The sequence below is a fragment of the Labrus mixtus genome, chromosome 11, assembly GCF_963584025.1.
Source record: "Labrus mixtus chromosome 11, fLabMix1.1, whole genome shotgun sequence".
Taxonomy (NCBI): Eukaryota; Metazoa; Chordata; class Actinopteri; order Labriformes; family Labridae; genus Labrus; species Labrus mixtus.
This window is the reverse complement of record NC_083622.1, coordinates 25,731,498-25,748,400: the sequence shown is the minus strand read 5'-3', so window position 1 is coordinate 25,748,400 and position 16,903 is coordinate 25,731,498. Positions and strand designations below refer to the sequence as shown.

The window sequence follows — 16,903 nt, the reverse complement described above, 5'->3', positions numbered from 1 at the left end:
CATCCGTCTTCCTGATGTCAAAATCAAACATCTAATCAGTCACGTATTAAACACGTGTCTTAACATTTTTTTTAGGAAATTAGGCCATCAAGTGCTCAAAATGCTGTACAGTGCCAGAAAGCCAAACCAAAACATGTCCTTATAAGTCCAACCATGCTGGTTTGTGGAGGTTTTTCCCAAGAGCAGTTGTGAATGCGTAGCGGCAGAATGGATTTACAGGAATTGGAGGAAAAGAATAAACAATGGCTTTGCAATAACTGCTGCCAAACCTGCTGCCAAAAAATAAATAAATGACAAAGGCTTGTTCACTGTGTGTGTGTGTGTGTGTGTGTGTGTGTGTGTGTGTGTGTGTGTGTGTGTGTGTGTGTGTGTGTGTGTGTGTGTGTGTGTGTGTGTGTGTGTGTGTGTGTGTGTGTGCGCGCGTGTGAGGATATGTCTGTGAGCTGTGCACCCACAGAATTTTCCACAGGACCTCAGTGTCTGTGAAGCAACACATTATCTGTTGGTGTGTGCACGTTGCCAAATAAAACTTATTTTGGTCACAGTTCAAGGTGTGCTTATTACCAATAGTTTGAATACTACATAAAAACCGTTTTTTCTTTCTCTGCTTAAGTTCAGTTTCAGGGTTCAGCAGTAAATCATTTCTTGCTTGCTCCAGTGACAGGAAATACAGTAAACCACACAAATAACGGCCAATTTTCCTGCACCAAATAGACACTTCTGAGGCCTCTTAAACCTTTTTGTTCAAGCACTTAACGCATGATTGAACAAAACGCTAATTCGCTGCTGTTTGATGAATTTAAACAGACAAAGTCCAGTGCCACATTATTAGTAGCTTAATTTAATATGAGTGACTAATGTAAGCCAGTGACAGATTTCTTCCAGATCAATGATGCAGAAGTCAAACATTCTCATTATTACTTCAAAAATGTAAAACACAAATTGATGAATAATGTAAAGAAGACAAATATCTTAATTGAGGCTCAATGAGATTCAACCTCCCATCATTTAAAGAAGGTTAATATAGGGCACAAACATTGACAGAAAGTGGTTTTGTTTGGACCACCAATCGGACATAAATCATTCTCCCTCATGTACTCGGATACTCTCATCATGATTAATACGTTAAACATTTAAAGTATGCTTTACTTTGTGACCGGTCATGTCCATACCTGTCTCAACAGATATTAAGATATCCAAAGTTGCTCAACATGTAATTAAATTTCTCTCTCACAAAGGTTGGACCAACTACCATAACTGCTTTTAAACATGACGTCATTAAAAGTGATTGGCTTAATTATGAACTGCAAGAAGAATTGCATGAAGAAAGAAATCTCAGCTGTGATCTTTTTCTAAATAGACTTGAACGTACTATCATTAAGAGCTAAAGGTTCTTCTGCTTGTGTGTGAGTGTGCACGTGTGGAATCTGATATGCATCTGTCTGCTGGTCTTTGCACACATTCATGGACATATCTGCCTGTGTGCAAGTGTTTGTATGGTGTGTGTACGTGTAGATCTGCGTGTTTACTCATCGATCCTGTCTGTGTGTCTGGCTGCACATGGTCTCTAATTGATCTTCCATTCCTTTTTCTATTGTGTAAAAACCTCATGACTGATTGTTGGGATCTCCTGACCTTACATCAGACCCAGTGCAAGAGCACAGTTCTTCTAAAAGATCATTATCATGTGCTTTGGTCAAGAGAAAATTCTAGAAAGACCTGCTGGTCAGAAAAAGGAAGATTTGGGGATTTGCTCCAAGAGCTTGGCATGTTTTCACAGTCTGGCCCATTGAGAAGTTATTTGTGTTTACCCATGTAATCCTAATGACCACAGATTTAAAAAAAAAAAAAACAGACAACATTGTGATTCTGTTTGACAGTGATAATAGCTATCAGTGGAAGTTGATTACGTCTGAATGGTTGGTATTGGATATTCATCATTTTTGATCAAGGTCAACACTGCAATCAGGGTTTGTTGCTTTGATTAAATCTCATTAGGAAAGCTGGAGTCTGAGACTAATGCTGATATGTGGAGACTTTAAAGATAGAAGCCTTTCTTGATAGACACAGGGAGATTGAGATCATATAGCTCAAAATGTCTGGTGTTGTGTAACATCAAAATAATTATATCTTTAAGACAGAGCACAAGTAATCTTTTATGCACTCAGTCTTTGTATAGTGGCAAAAACAACTGTCAATCACTTCGGCTTTTCCTCTTTATAAAAAAAACAACAACAACTTGAGAGCTGCAAGAGAAATAAAAAAAACAAAGAAAGTGAAAAAGATCTTTTAAGAAGCAGTACCACTTTTTTAGTTTAAAATGTTAATTTCAGAGTTGAATAGTTCAAAATCTGGGCAATGTCCCGATTCACTCTTAAGTACGGTGTTAAATGAGATGATCAATACCACTGTCATGTGTATTATAAAGATGACGATACACTTAACAGCCCGTTCACATATCTGAAAGCTAATTAAGGTTTAAGATCTTGTTTGTTTAATCTTCAGAAAAGCAAAAGTGTAAAAACAGGATGATGTGAGGAGGACTTACAGCGTGTCATGATTTGGTGTTATTTAGTTGTTTTTTTTTGTCTATTTCAGAGTTTAGGTTTCCTTGTCTTCATTTATCCTGTCTATCCATGTTGCTTGTTTTCTTGTGTGCTTCCTAGATATATCTTTAGTGTTTCCTGTTTTATTTGGTAATTTCTTATTCTCTGTCTTCGAGTGTGTAGTGTGTATTGTTGTTTCTTGAGTTCTGTGTGTCTTTAGTGGTTCTGGATTTATTTTGTAGTTCTTGTCCTCAGTGTTTCTTGTTGTATTTATTTCTTCCTTGTTGTGTTTCTCTCCAGTCCTGATTACCCTGATTGTCTTCACCTGTGTCTTGATGGTCTCACTTGGGTGTGATAACCCTTTCTATTTAGTCTCTGTGTTTCTTCTCCTCTGTGTCAGATCATTGTCCTATGTCGGTTGTCAGTTTACTAGTGTCTCCTTGTGCTTCCTCGTGGCTCCTTGTTTTCTCCTGTTGGATTTTGATAGTAAGTTTTTGTTGTGGACTTTTGATCTTTATTTTAAATAAATCATTTTTGTTAGCTTCTGTACTTGGGCCCAGTTCCTTGTTTTTTTTTACCTGAACATGACGGAATGATCTGACCAAAATCATGGACCCAGACGATTTTTTTTTGTTTTTACTCTGAGCCATCTCCCTGGACGGGAACACGGCTCGCTATTTTTCCGGGTGCGCGAGGCAGGAGGATACGCAGTCGGGGCTCAAGATGTCCGGAGTCTATATCCTCTAGCTCTCTGGTAGTTTTTCTGCTGGACCTCGCATTGGAGTCAGAAAGCTCCACAGAGCCTCAGCCTCAGCCCCAGCCTTCTGGCTTCCCAGGGTTTCAGCCTCCCTGTGTTCCTGTTCCTGCAGAGTGCCGTCTGCACCCAGTCGATGCTCCTGCAGAGATGCTTTCTGCCACCAGTTCCGGCAGAGTCTCGTCTGTCCCATGTGTCTGCTGAGTCTCGTCAGTCCCCCTGTGCCTGCTGAGAGACTCCAGCCCCCTGTTTCACAGTGGGGCGTCCGTCCTGGTTCTCAGTTGGCAGTCCGGCTGACTCCTGGTGTCCCCTCGGCTGTCCAGCCAACTCCTGGTTACACCTCGACAGTCCGGTCGACTCCTGCGCCCTCATCTGAGGCACTGCACCATCTTGCCCCTTCATCGGAGGTTCTGTTGATTCCTGCTTCCTCGTCGGAGGTCCTGTGGACTGTGTCCCTGTAGGAGGCCAGGCCTAATCCTCCTGGCCTCCCCCATGAACTGGTCTGCCCGTTTTGTTGGGCTCCTGGCTGCCCCCCTGAATTAGCCTGCCAGTCTGGTCCCCCTTCTGGCTGCCTGCCTGAACTGTCCTGGCTATGTGCCCTGCCTCCAGGCGCTCTGCCTGAAAGGCCGGAATGTTAATTGTCAGTCTATGTCGGTCGTCAGTTTACCAGTGGCTCCTTGTTTTCTCCTGTGTGGATTTTGATATTAGGTTTTTGTTGTGGACTTTTGATCTTTTATTTAAATAAATTATTTTTCTAGCATCTGCACTTTGGTCCAGTTCCTTGTTTTTTTTCCTGAATGTGACATGGTGTGCCAGAAGCCTCTGCTTAAAACCAACACGTTCCCTACTGGAATCATAACCTGTAGGTTTGTGCAGATTTAACATCCACGTTATGTGTTTATTTGCAGTCTTCAAAGATGCTGGTAAGTGAAATTTCTACATCTGAACAGAGCAAAAGTTTTTCTCTTTTTTTTTTTTTTTTTTTTTTCTCCAGTTAGGCTTACCTTTTTTTTTTTTTTAAAACTAGCTTCAAATAAGGTGTAACTCACACGAACAAAGTTAATAATGATCATGTCAGACTAATCCCTAAAGTAAATGTATTCAAGTGTCATAAACAATAGTTCTCAAAGTGCTCATTCCCCAGAAAGGAATCTATCAAATACTTGAACTGATGATCTGACGTTCAAGTGTTTAATGCTCTCTTGCATTCAGGTTGACCTTTTTTTTTTTTCCAAGCTTAATGTTTGGGCTTCTTGTCTTTATTTGATAGGACAGTGGATAGAGTAGGAAAACTGTAATGCTTATTTTATTTTTTTTAAATGTTACCTGAAAATCAAACAACCCCCGAACTGGCTGCAAGACGCACACAGCGCGGCAGAAAAGTAGACTACAGAAAACAGACCGTTAGGCTCATTGCAAAGACAATAAAATGGACATGCAGGCATTTATCTTTATATAAAGCCACCTCAGTGGTCACTGAGCCATTGACACAGTGGCAGTCTGGCCTGCCGCCAAACTCAAGGACAGGGACACTTAGCAGGTCAGGTTAATGTGTCACAAACTTTCAGGCATCATTGTGTAATCTTTGTGTAAAAAATGTGCAAGCTATGTAGAGCTGTATAGGGAGAAAGGGAGGGTTTATTGTCACAGGGGCTTATCCCAGAGATTGATCCTTGGGTATAAAATGCTGCCGATGGTGGCCACTCAGTGTGGACATGCTTCTCAAGCACTGAGCCTCCAAACCATCTACTCGCTCCTTCTCCTCACAGTTTACCATCAACACCTTCCTTTTCTTCAACCATGGGAGTTGCATACAGCGTCGGAGAGTAAGTGAAACAAATGATTAAGACGTTTTTTTCCTGGTTCTGAAGATGTTAATGGTATAAAGTTTAAGATGTTTTCTTTTGTTGCTTCTTTAAGATAGTTTAGGTCATTTCTGAGCTATAGGACCTGCAGTTACCATTTTAATAGGAGAATTTGAAATCTGATCTTAATCTTTATCTGCAAAAGTTTAGGGTAATTAATGGGTCACTAAAAAGTTGTTGCAGTGCAGAATTAAAGGTCCAAGGGTTTGGAAATAGCCTAGTGTGCTTTTCTGGGTGTGAATGTATGACAGGAAGAGGGAGAAAAGGGAAGATAAGTGAATGGGGTGGGAGGGCTTTTTGATTGAGGTGAAGTAACCTAACTGGTTTACACTAGTTCAAAACCACCCACACAGTCTTGGATTTCATCATTGAATTGTCTATAGTTCCTGATTTGCTACACATGTCCTCATGAGTAATGCCTTACACATTCAGAGCATGCTTCCCTTCATGGCAAGTCATGTTGGGGCACATATCAACAAAAATCATAGTATTGCAGAGTGGTTCTTGATAACTTTCGATTTGTTCTCTTTTTCATGGGAAATGGAGGCCGGGGCAACCATTATTAACATCTTAAAAAATCATCAGTTACATGCTCAGTATAAGTCAAAGATTATTGGATGTATTCCAGTCTAAATGGTGAAACATAGTCTTTTTCTTTATTTTTTGTTGAACAGTTACGTCATTGTATTTTCCCTTTAGCTCTTCAAATTACAATTCCTCGAGGACATGGCAGGCCACATGCATCTTAAACAATCTCTCTCTAGTACACAGTATGTTATCTTTAAGTAAAAAGTGCACTTTGTCCTCTTGCTTCTACAGGGTTGATCACCTTTACACCTTCTTTGTGCAGTGGTCTCCTGCAATATACAAGAAGGGGGGCAAGAAGCAACCAAAGCCCCGCTATCTCATCAGGGAGAAACATCAGAACCGCTACCTGGTAGTGGAGAAGGAAAAGGTAGCTGTGATCAACAAGCTCCTCAGCAACCCTGCAAACAGCACTGCTAACAACTGGGAGGTACGTATTTGTAAAAATTATACGTCTAAAGATTCAACTAAAGCCCTCCTTGGCTTCAGGTTAACAAGAAGCACTTCACAATCCAAATATTTTCAGTTGGAAATCATTAAGTATCAACTTACAGTAACTGAGGCTGTAAAGTGCTTGGCATTTGTCCAAGACATTGTGGGAAATCCCATTGCCTCCATATATGGACATCCTGCCTGCCAGCATCTAAAACCACGCTTCACTTTCCTCTTAGAGAGAAAAGAAACTGTTCAGCATTGGATCAAACCAATGAGAAGCCTGTGCACTCAAGTTTCCAACCAATGAAATTTCACAACAAGAAAGTGAAAGGAATCCAGACTGTATAAATGTGAAAGATGCTGGTTAGCTCAGGAAACAGACATGTGGTACTGCGGAGTGTCGCTATTGACAGAGAAATCAGGAGCTATGAAGCTGCTTCCAGAAAATATCAAAGTGCTTTATTTTGCTAGTGACTGTGTGGAGCCATATGTCCAGGTAGGACTACTGTACTGCATGTTTACATGTCAGGTACTGTCCTGTATTTTTAGAACAATGTAATTTACTTTAGAGAAAGGATGTTTATTTATTGTCCTTCCGAAGAAGCTTGTCATCCAGCACTCAAGTTATGAATCCACTTGCTCTGCTGCTGCTTGTGCAGCCTCCCAATCCTTAGCTTTACTCTTAAAATGTCATGTTTGCACTGCCTTCGAGCCACTGCACCACTAACAGGACATTTTAATGAAAAAAAATAGGACAGCTGAGAAAAGTAACCATTGAGAAAAGGTTTTATATTGTTTGATACATTTTCTGACAGACTTGTTACTTTTTGTTTATTCTTCAGATCGTCAAAGTACAAGAAGCCAAGCGTCGACTGAGTCTGTGTAGCTCTGACGACTCTGAGGCAGAGGAGCCTGAGTACCAGGAAGAAGATGAGGACATCCTCCCTGTGCTGGGAGACCACAGCCAGCTGCTGGATGACCACCAACTGAAGAGAGTAAGTTATACACTCTCACTTTTCGGAAGAAAAAAAGCAAGGATGACAATTTTGTGGAGGACAATACCTGTTTTTTTTTACATGTCAGGTAGACATCATTTGATGAACAACATTTTTTTTCAACAGCTTGCTGCTCAGATGCCAGCAAGGACCCAGGGGTATCCATGGCAGCTGGTCTACAGTACAGCTATCCATGGCAGCAGCCTGAAGACTCTGTACAGGAACATGGCCGGCCTGGACAGCCCTGTGTTGCTTGTCATTAAAGACATGCAACAAAAGGTTGGCATCTTTATAAACAACACTTTTCTTAACACAAATGAAGTCAAACTGACGCTTTCACGGAATAACTGTTGGTACTCCTTTAATGAAATGCTATCTTACTTCTTCCCAGGTGTTTGGTGCTTTTTCTTCTGATCCATTCAAAGTCAGTAAATACTCCTACGGCACAGGAGAAACCTTCCTGTTCAGCTCCAACCCTGAATTCCAGGTGAGATTTGAATGGTTTTTAATCACCTATAGTACAGTTATAGAGAGGCTATAGAGGATGGGTGTTCATGTTGACAAGAAGAAGGCTTTTTGTGTTTTCTCATAAAACAGTAGCAGTAAAGTTTGCAAAATAAAAATAAATTCTCACGCTAAAGAAACAAATAAAGCCTCAGAAAAGGAGTGAATTTCAGAGAATTAAAAAAATTATACTTATACTTCAAGACTTGTGCTCAGAGTTTGATTGCCTTTTTCCAATGATTTTATGTTCTGGATTTTCAGGCGTACAGGTGGAGCGGTGAGAATTCCTACTTTGTGAGTGGGAACCTGGAGTCTCTGCAGATTGGTGGCGGAGGGTACGTTTTTGGTTATTTAAAGCTAGACCTATTAAACTTAGACATGCTCATCTGAGGAGAAGGTGGGATATAGGCCTAGCAGTATCATATAGTAATACAAAGTAGGATTGTGATTATACCTGTTAAACATCTGGATTACAATGTCTCTTATATGAGCTTTTAATAGATTGTGCATTAAATTGCTATTTGTTTCCTGTTCTGTAGGGGTGGATTTGGCCTGTGGCTGGATGCTGATCTGTACCATGGTTCAAGCTTCTCCTGTCCCACCTTCCACAATGTGTCTCTGTCATCGCAGGAAGACTTCATTGTACAAGACCTCGAAGTTTGGACTGTTCAGAACTGATAGAGAACATCTAAAACGACGAGATAAAACAAAGTAAAACCCAGAATTGTCTGGGGTAACAGAACTCCTAGACTAAAAGGCTGTACGCGTGGTTCAGCCATGACCTGATGGAGCAGCTGCTGTAAAGTGCACCTGGCTCAGACTCAGGCCTGGTCTGGTTCACGGCCTGGGCTTCATGTTCAGTTTTGGGGTGATCTGTGCCTGTTAGAATCCATGTGGCAGGATTAAAATCTGCAGATCTGGGTCCTCTAACTGCAAACTTCCAGCCAGTCACCACTATCCCAATGCTTGGCCAAGTTAGTAACATGGGATCTAAAGCGTAAAGGCTTCCATGGCTCTTCTTTGTTATAGAGAGCATTATAATACAAAAGCCAGAGTAACACTGTTGGATTAAAAGTTTGTTACGATAAGCACATAAGAAAAGTAAGAATTGTTTTTTCTTCCTTTCAAAAAACAATGTGAAACATTTGGCACATATAAATAGTGTTTACAGAACATGTATGTGTGCATAGGGCTGAACAATATTCCTAAAAATAGAAAATGTTCAGTATCATGTATGTTGTTGTTGTTTTTTTAAATCTACAGCTTTTACTATTTTCCACATTTTTTGTGGAAACTATGAAAAAAAAATTATGCAAAGTTTTTTCAAACAAGCTGACTGTTGTTTAACCATTTAATGACCTGAGCTAAATGCAGAAAGCTTTTCCAAAAACATGAACCACATTACAGGCTTGATTCTGAGAAAAAAACAAATAAAGTAGAACGAAGAAATCAAAATATTTGATTTCCTTTTATTAAAGAGTTTCTTTAGCGAGCCTTTTGATTCTGATCTACAAAGCCTGACTATGTTTTCAACTATATTTAAAAAAACAAAACCTGTGGCCCACGAGCGATTCTAACACGACAATTTTGGCCCGCAAGAAAAAAGGTTTGGACACCACTGGCCTAAAGGATTATGAAGCATACTTGGCACATACAGGGCTTTTCATATCCTCAAGACAAAAGAATAAAATAGGTAATTTTTGGTTTGAACACTGGAACATGATAGGACCCGCATCTGAACTCTGAATGTACTTTTTTTTTCTTAAGTTTTTTTTCTAAATTATGTATGTTTTGACTGTTCACCATTTGAATACTAAAGCTAAAAATTAAGAACAAGGAAACTGGCTTGAAAACAGAAGCATAGAATTGTCCTACTGAAACTTCTTCTCAGTGATGTGTGAAGTTTGTGGAGGAAGGTACCTCAACCGTTAACTGTAACTTCTCCTTTTTTTTTGGAAGTGACACACCTGCCTTCTTATTTGCATGAATTTGAAATGTTTTATGACATCATTTTAAGTTAAATATAAAAATGTATTTGAAGAATATTTAAATAGGAAAGCAAAAGAAATAGATATTTTCCCTGTTTGTATGTTGTTTTTTTGTATCTCATTTCTCCAAGTTTGAGTCTGTCAGGCAGTGCTGGTATTATTGCTGATATTGTGTTGTGGAACCACATTAAAATGTTGTCTTTCCTGGTGAAATACAAGCTTTATGTAATTGTGAATAAAATTCAAAAACAAAATATCACCTTTTCACAAAGGAAGCTGTTTGTTCAGTTTTGTTCTTGTAAGCATTAAAAGACTTCAAAGTATAAATATGAGCGGTCACATTTGTAGTTTCCACTGTAATGGTGTGAAAGGCATATGGAAGAAAAAGAGAAATGCAATGGAAAATATTCTTTAAATATTTATTACAAAGAGTCACAAAAGAGTACACTAAGACGCAATTAGAAAATCCCTGAAAACAGCAGAGCAAGGCATCGCTCTCAATTAAAGCATGTTTTGTTTTGGGCTACAAAACAACTGCATACCATACAGAAACTGAGTCTGTTAAATGGCCAGCACCCAGTCGTCAACTTACAACCTGATAATAAGTATTGATTTTACAACCAGCACAACCATGAAGACATTGGAATGGGTGGACAGCTAAGGCGAGGCAAGTTTATTTATATATCACATTTCAATAATAAGGCAATTCAAAGTGCTTCACACAAAACATCAAAAGCATCATGACAGAGGAAAAAAGAAACATTCAAATAGAAAATCCCTTTTTACTGCATTTTTGCTACCTTCAGATCCCAGATTTGAAGGACCCACGTGAGATTTTCCCTGAATCCTGAAAACGTCTTTGACAGGATGCATATTTTTACGGTTGTACGCAGAATCCAGAAAATCCAATGTTTAGAATTTAACAATAGGAGAAAATCCAATACTTAGTATTTTAATCCAATATTGAGGAATAATGTAAGATTAAGGCTTAAATGTTACTTCAGAAACATTCAACAAATGAAATAAATAAAATTAAAATATAAAAAGAGTTATATAATAACAATAAAAGTTACAGTGCAGAATTATAGTAATAAATAAAAAAATAAAATGCCTAAAAGTTACAGTGCAGAGTTTAAGATCTTATTAAAACTGTTTAATGTAAGGCAGCTGCAAACAGGTGAGTCTTCAACCTCAATTTTAAAGAGCTGAGAGTTTCAGCTGACCTGCAGTTTTCTGAGAGTTTGTTACAGATGTAGGGAGATTAGAAACTGAACGTGTGTTAAAGAGCTGATAAGTGCATGCAGTTGCTAAAAGAGCAAAGGGCCCCAAGGCTTAGAGCCAATATTTGATATGACAGCTCTTATCAGAACGTTTCAGGGCTAAGTTGCCCTTACAATGTTATTCTTGTTTATTCAATGTTTAGAGCTTGATCTGCTTGGGAAGAGCATTAGGCCATAAAAGATGGCACTAGAACAGGTAAGATTTTTCAGATGCTTATTCTACTATAGGCCTACAGAATAATCATACTTCAGAAAAAAAAAAACTTGCTTCACAGTTCTTTTATGTTTTGAGTTATTTTGATGGAACATGAGAAAATTGTCAGTTTAAAACAAAGATGAAGGTTTTGAAAGTTTTTATAAATTTGCTTAAATTAAGACTAATCCTGTGAGCGTTCTAATAGCCTAATAATAATAATAATAATAATAATAATAATAATTGTCAATAAAGACCAACAGTTCTTGCTAGAGATATCTTAAGCTAAAACAAAGTCATCCATGGCTAAAAGTGCCATTCAAAGACCTATTAACCATTGTTAAAATACTGAATTGGAAGTTTTATTACATCGGTTATGCCTAATGAATTAAATGTTCTAATAAAATTGGCTACCTTATGTCCGACAAAATGAGGGAACCTAATGTTTACGTAAAGTAGGCTGCCCTGAAAATATTGAATTCAATAGAATGTATGTAGCGGTTGTTCACATCCTGTGGTTGTGATATTGTAGTTACCGTAAGGTTCAATGAAGTTCACGAGAGCAGTCGAACGTCACTTCCGGCTCGCAGAGCGTGACCACGCCCCCGTTTGGGTGAAAACAAGCCCTGAGAATGTATCTGCAGTAGATTAGAAAACACTGGTAGCCGTGACATTAAACGCGAAGCTTTTTGTACTTCAAACTATTTTAAAAACACAATTTAGTATCGGATTTTCATTTACAAAGAACAAAGGAGGGTAAAAGAAGAGCTGTGTGTGTTTGGACTGAAACTAGAGAGGATTAAAGTGATCGCTCCGTGACAGCAGAGAAGTGTGTTAACAGATTCTTCACACATTCACTAATGTATTAACAACGTTTCAGCTGTCACATCACGTAAACATGTTGGTGAAAATGTCTCTAAATGAAGGAACACTACACTAAATCCTCTTACTGAAAAATAAATGTCAAAATAAAAAGTTCACTAGCTCGATATAACACCTCGTCTCGCCCCACTCATCATTATTTACACTCACGTATGAATACAAAATGTTTTAATATCATCCAGGTGACTTTACATGTGTTATTCTTTACTAAATGTACCCTTTTCTCTAAAATAAATGTCTGTAAGCACTCCATTACAGCTATGAACACTGTTAGAAACTATTACAGATAAATGTTATTTAAAAATAAAGATCCCTCTCGGGTAACACGTTTAATAATTACTCATCAGGTGTTTAAAGTCAGTTTCCTCTGATGACTCGTTTCAGCAGTTTGATGGAGAGAGACTGAACAGACACTCACGTACATGGTTAATTTTATACCGTTATGATGCAGATCTCTGTTCAGAAATGTCGTATTTTAAATGTTTACATCACTGGTCATCAGATTTATGCTCATACTTGCAGTTTTAAAGTAATGACCCCAACTTGTCCATTAACCACCCCAACTTGTCCATTAACCACCATTCATTCAGATGGAATGATTTCACCCAGAAAGGGGCGGGGCCGGCATGGTTGCTCTCATGAATGGTTACAGACCATAATATTTAATATTAATATTTATATAAACAGTATATATAACAGTAATATTATATATAATAATTATATTATAATATAATAATATACAAAATAATAATATATTATAATATAATATTATTATTATATTTTATAACAGTAATATTTACAGTCTATGGTTACAGAATATGGAGTTAGTTGAACTACATCGCTCTCTGGTGGCTATTTTCTCACTCTAGACTTGCAATAGATCGATAATCTTTTAGTTTCCCCTTGACAGCTCGATGATCTCTGAGATCTATAGAGCAGGTCTTGCAGGTCAACAGTCAACAATGGCCGGCGTCGAGGCTAACGTTACACAACCTGCCCAGGTTGAAATCTCCAAAACGGGCAGTGTGCCAACCGAAGGCTATGAGAAGAAATGTATTTTCTGCAGGATTGTAAACAATGAACTGGGAACAGAGCTTCTTCACTGTGTGAGACTATTGGAAAAGATTAAAAACTGTTGAGAGCGAAGCTAGCACCCGTTAGCCTGTTGCTAATCAGCTGTTTAGATTGATCTGTGTGTGACAAAACCATAGACTGTAAAAATGACAAAACCCGGATTATTAGAGAAATTAATATCAAATTGTCATTGAAAATATGTAACTCTCTGTTCAGTTACTTTACGACCCATGCATTTACAGGTTATATATTTTAGTTTCACATGCTGGCCTCACCTTGTTGTGTTGTTTATGTATTCACTGTTAGATCTGTTTTCTAGTTTGGTCCTGAATACTAATCTTTAATATTTGATCATCTTTTTTTAATACTACGAACCCTGATAAATTTAGCGTGTTCAATCTACCTGAAACACTCTCCAGTTGTAAATTACAGTCTGTAAACCACAGACGTATTAAAGAGCTGGTGTTAAAGTGTAAGCAGTTACACAACTAAAAAGTATGTTAATATAAATAACTAAAACTCACATGAAGTTAATATGTAAGTCACTGAAGTCACCATTATAGCATAAACCCTTTTAGATGAGTAGCCTACTCCTCAAGCTTTTTTCTTTTCTTTATTTGAATTTGTTTATCACTTCAATGATCACCTCAATTACTTAGATAGCACCTTTAATTTAATGTTTGCACTGCCTGTTATTTAATGTCTGTTTTTGATAACTCTGCACTATCTGCTTTTTTAAACATTGCTGTACATATATAAACAACACAACTTCAGAAGGTCAACACTTTTTTATTTTTTTATATTCAGGTCTAATTACAGATTTTATTCCCTCCACTGTTTATATGTTCTTGTTTAAATTTCACATATATTTTTATCCCTGCACGGGTTATGTACATTTCTTATATAAGTCTATTTTTAATTGCACAGTTTAAGTTTGATTCGTCTAGGGGTATTCTTTAAATCTTTTTTTGGGTTAATATATATGTATTATATATATGTATGGGGGGGGGGGGGGGGGGGGGCGGCGTCGGTTTTGTGGCTTTTTTTGCGGCTTAATTTGTAACAAATGTTTCATGTCATGTACGTCTTTGTAACCTGCTACTGGATGCTTTGAATTTCCCTCGGGATCAATAAAGTATCTATCTATCTATCTATCTATCTATTAAGTCTTTTCCTCTCTTTGCAACAGGATGAGGAAATCTCATGTTTCAGAGACATCAAACCTGGAGCCCCTCACCATTACTTGGTCGTCCCATCCAAGCATGTTGGAAACTGTAAATCTCTCAGTAAAGAACATGTGCCTTTGGGTAAGGATTGTCTTGTTACTAACAAGGTTAAACTTAGAACAAACAAAAAAATACTCCGTGATGATTTCCTCTTTATGTGGGAAGATGGTTTGACTGTTTTCCCTTTACTTACAGTATGCAGTTGACTGGAATTTAAGTTTGACTAAGTAAATATGAAGCTCGCTGTAAAATATAAAGCACATCTTGTTCAACTTTGAGTGAATTCAAATTTTGAATGGAAAATTGTGTATTTAAAAATGATGTTTTTGTTTTCCCTCACAGTAAAGCGGATGGTGGAGACAGGGAAAGAGATCCTCCAGAAAAACAACGTAACAGACCTCAGCGATGTCAGGTGGGTAATGCATGTAAGGGTGACAGTTTACTACAAACATCTTCACTCTAACAGCTAATGTCCCTTGAAGTTATTCAGCACAGGTCAAGGGTCAGCTTGATTTTTACTGTTTACACAGTGACTGATACATTACTTTGAGGTATACTGCCTCTCTGTTGGAAATCAATAATCGACACGATACCTGTTTAGACAGAATCCTAGCAAATAATCCCTCCTCATGGCAGGGCAATGGCAAACATTCTTGTCACCGCGGTATCTACTCAAATTAAGAGTAAACAAAGAACTGTATTTACCAAGTCAACAGCAGTTCTTGATCTAATGTACATTATGTTACAGATAATATCTTGTCTGTATATCAGTTGTGTAACTCATTCACTTATTTAGCTTTTGTAACATGTCTCCTGCTGTGATGATGAAACAATCAGTGGAATCTTTTTCTTTCGAGCAGTAAGAAACATTTTTTTGTTTCTTGTCTTCATGTCTGCAGGTTTGGTTTTCATTGGCCCCCATTTTGTTCTGTCACACACCTACACCTCCACGTCCTGGCACCTGCCAGTCAAATGGGCTTCATGTCCCGCCTCTTCTACAGGCTCAACTCCTATTGGTTTATCACGGTAAGCACTCTCTCCAGTATGTATTTAAATGCTACAGTGGTACATAGATTAAGATGAGGAAACGTTCAATGAAGTGCAAATGGTTGTGATTACTTTTCATTCACTAAGTATCAAAGTATTCTTGTGTGTAAAAACTAATTGATTGATTAATAAAAGCCGACATTTTGCACTGTAGATCTGTAAAGATAACACATGCATCTTATTTTCTCTTGTTGCCTGTAACCATGACACTGTCATTTTGTTTATCCTAGTGGAAAACAAGGCCTGGCAGTACTGCTGCTAGTCTAACTTTTGTTGTTTCCTTATCTGTTCATCTCTTGCAGGCAGAGCAGCTAATTGAGCTCCTCAACTCTAAAGGAGAGAGCAACTGATGAAGTGCTCTGGAAACAGTCGTTATACTACCTGACTGCTTTCAGAGGGACGACAACATCTCACTTCTAGCAGATGTCAATTTTGACAATACTCATTAGTTGCTGTCTATTTTGCTGTGGCCAATGACAGTATTTTAAACCAGTGACATGATTGTAATGATGGATTACTTAGTTTTCCTCTTTGGTATCAAAATGTTTCAAATTGACATTTTCACAATGAAATTTGAATGAAGCCAAAGTGTTTTTTCGGGAAAATTCAACTTTCTTCAACTTTCTTCTTTTACAGAAGAGGTGAATTTAATCTCCATGCATTCGTTTGAAATGTATGCATGAACAAAATGGACCAAGTACTAAAGCATACAGTGAGTCTCAGGTCTATTAATATCCAGATAAGATATGGAAGGTTTTTTTTTTTTTTACTTAAAGTAAAGGTGATTCTCGAAGAACAATAGATGTTTCAATATTACTTTTAACATCAGTTCGAAGCCAAACACACCAGAATAACTGACAAATGATTTGAATTGTTTACATGCAGGGATGCCTTGATGTTTTGCAGCTTTGAGGTCCTGCATGTAGAGCTGAAATTGTATCGAACAGTCGCAAGAAAAAGCAGTTTGATATTGTAATATATTGATAGCCTATGTGTACTCTGACTTCCTCAACTACTGCATGTTCGGTCTTCTTACTGAAGGGCATTTTGTGTCATAGCTGAGATCACTAACACTCAAAGCACAGAGAAACCTCATCATTCATTATTAATGCGGCTCCTTTACAGCGGAAGCAACTACATCATCCTCTGAAGAAAGTAATGATGCTTTGTTTCTAACAAGCACTGAAACATAGTGGTGTATAGGCTGATGTATGTTAATTTTTAATTAATTTATTATGTGAAAATGGTTAATGTGAACTGACTGGTAAGTGTGTTAAGAATAACTATAGTATTCAATGCTATGCTTTATGTATAAAGGAATGTAAACAAAGAAGACCCTACTTCATGTACTGTAAGAAAGTGTATTCACTTTATAAATGAGTTTTATTACAATAAATAATGTATTGCTGCTTCTCAGTGTCTTTCCATTGAAGTGACATATCAGTTTACACGGTCTCATCGTCATTAGTTAAACTACACAAGGCAGTGCTTACTGTTAACAAAGAACCTTACAGCAGAAAGGATGTTGT

At 37.9% G+C, this 16,903-nt stretch overlaps 2 protein-coding genes across 3 annotated transcripts; both read left to right on the top strand.

Moving 5' to 3' along the window:
• The first annotated feature begins 4,985 nt into the window (after positions 1–4,985).
• LOC132984300 (nuclear receptor coactivator 7) lies at positions 4,986–9,999 on the top strand. 2 transcript variants are annotated; one of them, XM_061051085.1, is made up of 7 exons: positions 4,986–5,126; positions 5,985–6,180; positions 7,028–7,180; positions 7,307–7,459; positions 7,572–7,667; positions 7,946–8,019; positions 8,224–9,999. In XM_061051085.1, exons 1-7 carry the CDS (start codon positions 5,101–5,103, stop codon positions 8,360–8,362), a joined length of 837 nt encoding a protein of 278 aa, XP_060907068.1. In that variant the 5' UTR covers positions 4,986–5,100; the 3' UTR covers positions 8,363–9,999. The 2 variants fall into 2 exon arrangements, with proteins under 2 accessions (XP_060907068.1, XP_060907069.1); XM_061051086.1 differs by lacking the exons at positions 4,986–5,126; positions 5,985–6,180 and adding an exon at positions 6,243–6,681.
• A 2,955-nt stretch (positions 10,000–12,954) lies between these two features.
• hint3 (histidine triad nucleotide binding protein 3) lies at positions 12,955–16,786 on the top strand. The gene is made up of 5 exons (XM_061051084.1): positions 12,955–13,133; positions 14,291–14,408; positions 14,670–14,739; positions 15,227–15,353; positions 15,677–16,786. The coding sequence occupies exons 1-5, from the start codon at positions 12,990–12,992 to the stop codon at positions 15,722–15,724; spliced, it is 507 nt and encodes a 168-aa protein (XP_060907067.1). The 5' UTR covers positions 12,955–12,989; the 3' UTR covers positions 15,725–16,786.
• The last annotated feature ends 117 nt before the right edge of the window (positions 16,787–16,903 follow it).

Bases quoted from the DNA above. Each gene is read 5' to 3' on its own strand.
- LOC132984300 (XM_061051085.1), top strand. From the start codon at position 5,101: ATGGGAGTTGCATACAGCGTCGGAGA. The intron at 7,460-7,571 runs GTTGGCATCTTT...ACTTCTTCCCAG, and splicing joins TTAAAGACATGCAACAAAAG to GTGTTTGGTGCTTTTTCTTC. The intron at 8,020-8,223 runs GTACGTTTTTGG...CCTGTTCTGTAG, and splicing joins CTGCAGATTGGTGGCGGAGG to GGGTGGATTTGGCCTGTGGC.
- hint3 (XM_061051084.1), top strand. From the start codon at position 12,990: ATGGCCGGCGTCGAGGCTAACGTTACACAACCTGCCCAGGTTGAAATC. The intron at 13,134-14,290 runs GTGAGACTATTG...TCTTTGCAACAG, and splicing joins GAACAGAGCTTCTTCACTGT to GATGAGGAAATCTCATGTTT. The intron at 15,354-15,676 runs GTAAGCACTCTC...CATCTCTTGCAG, and splicing joins ACTCCTATTGGTTTATCACG to GCAGAGCAGCTAATTGAGCT.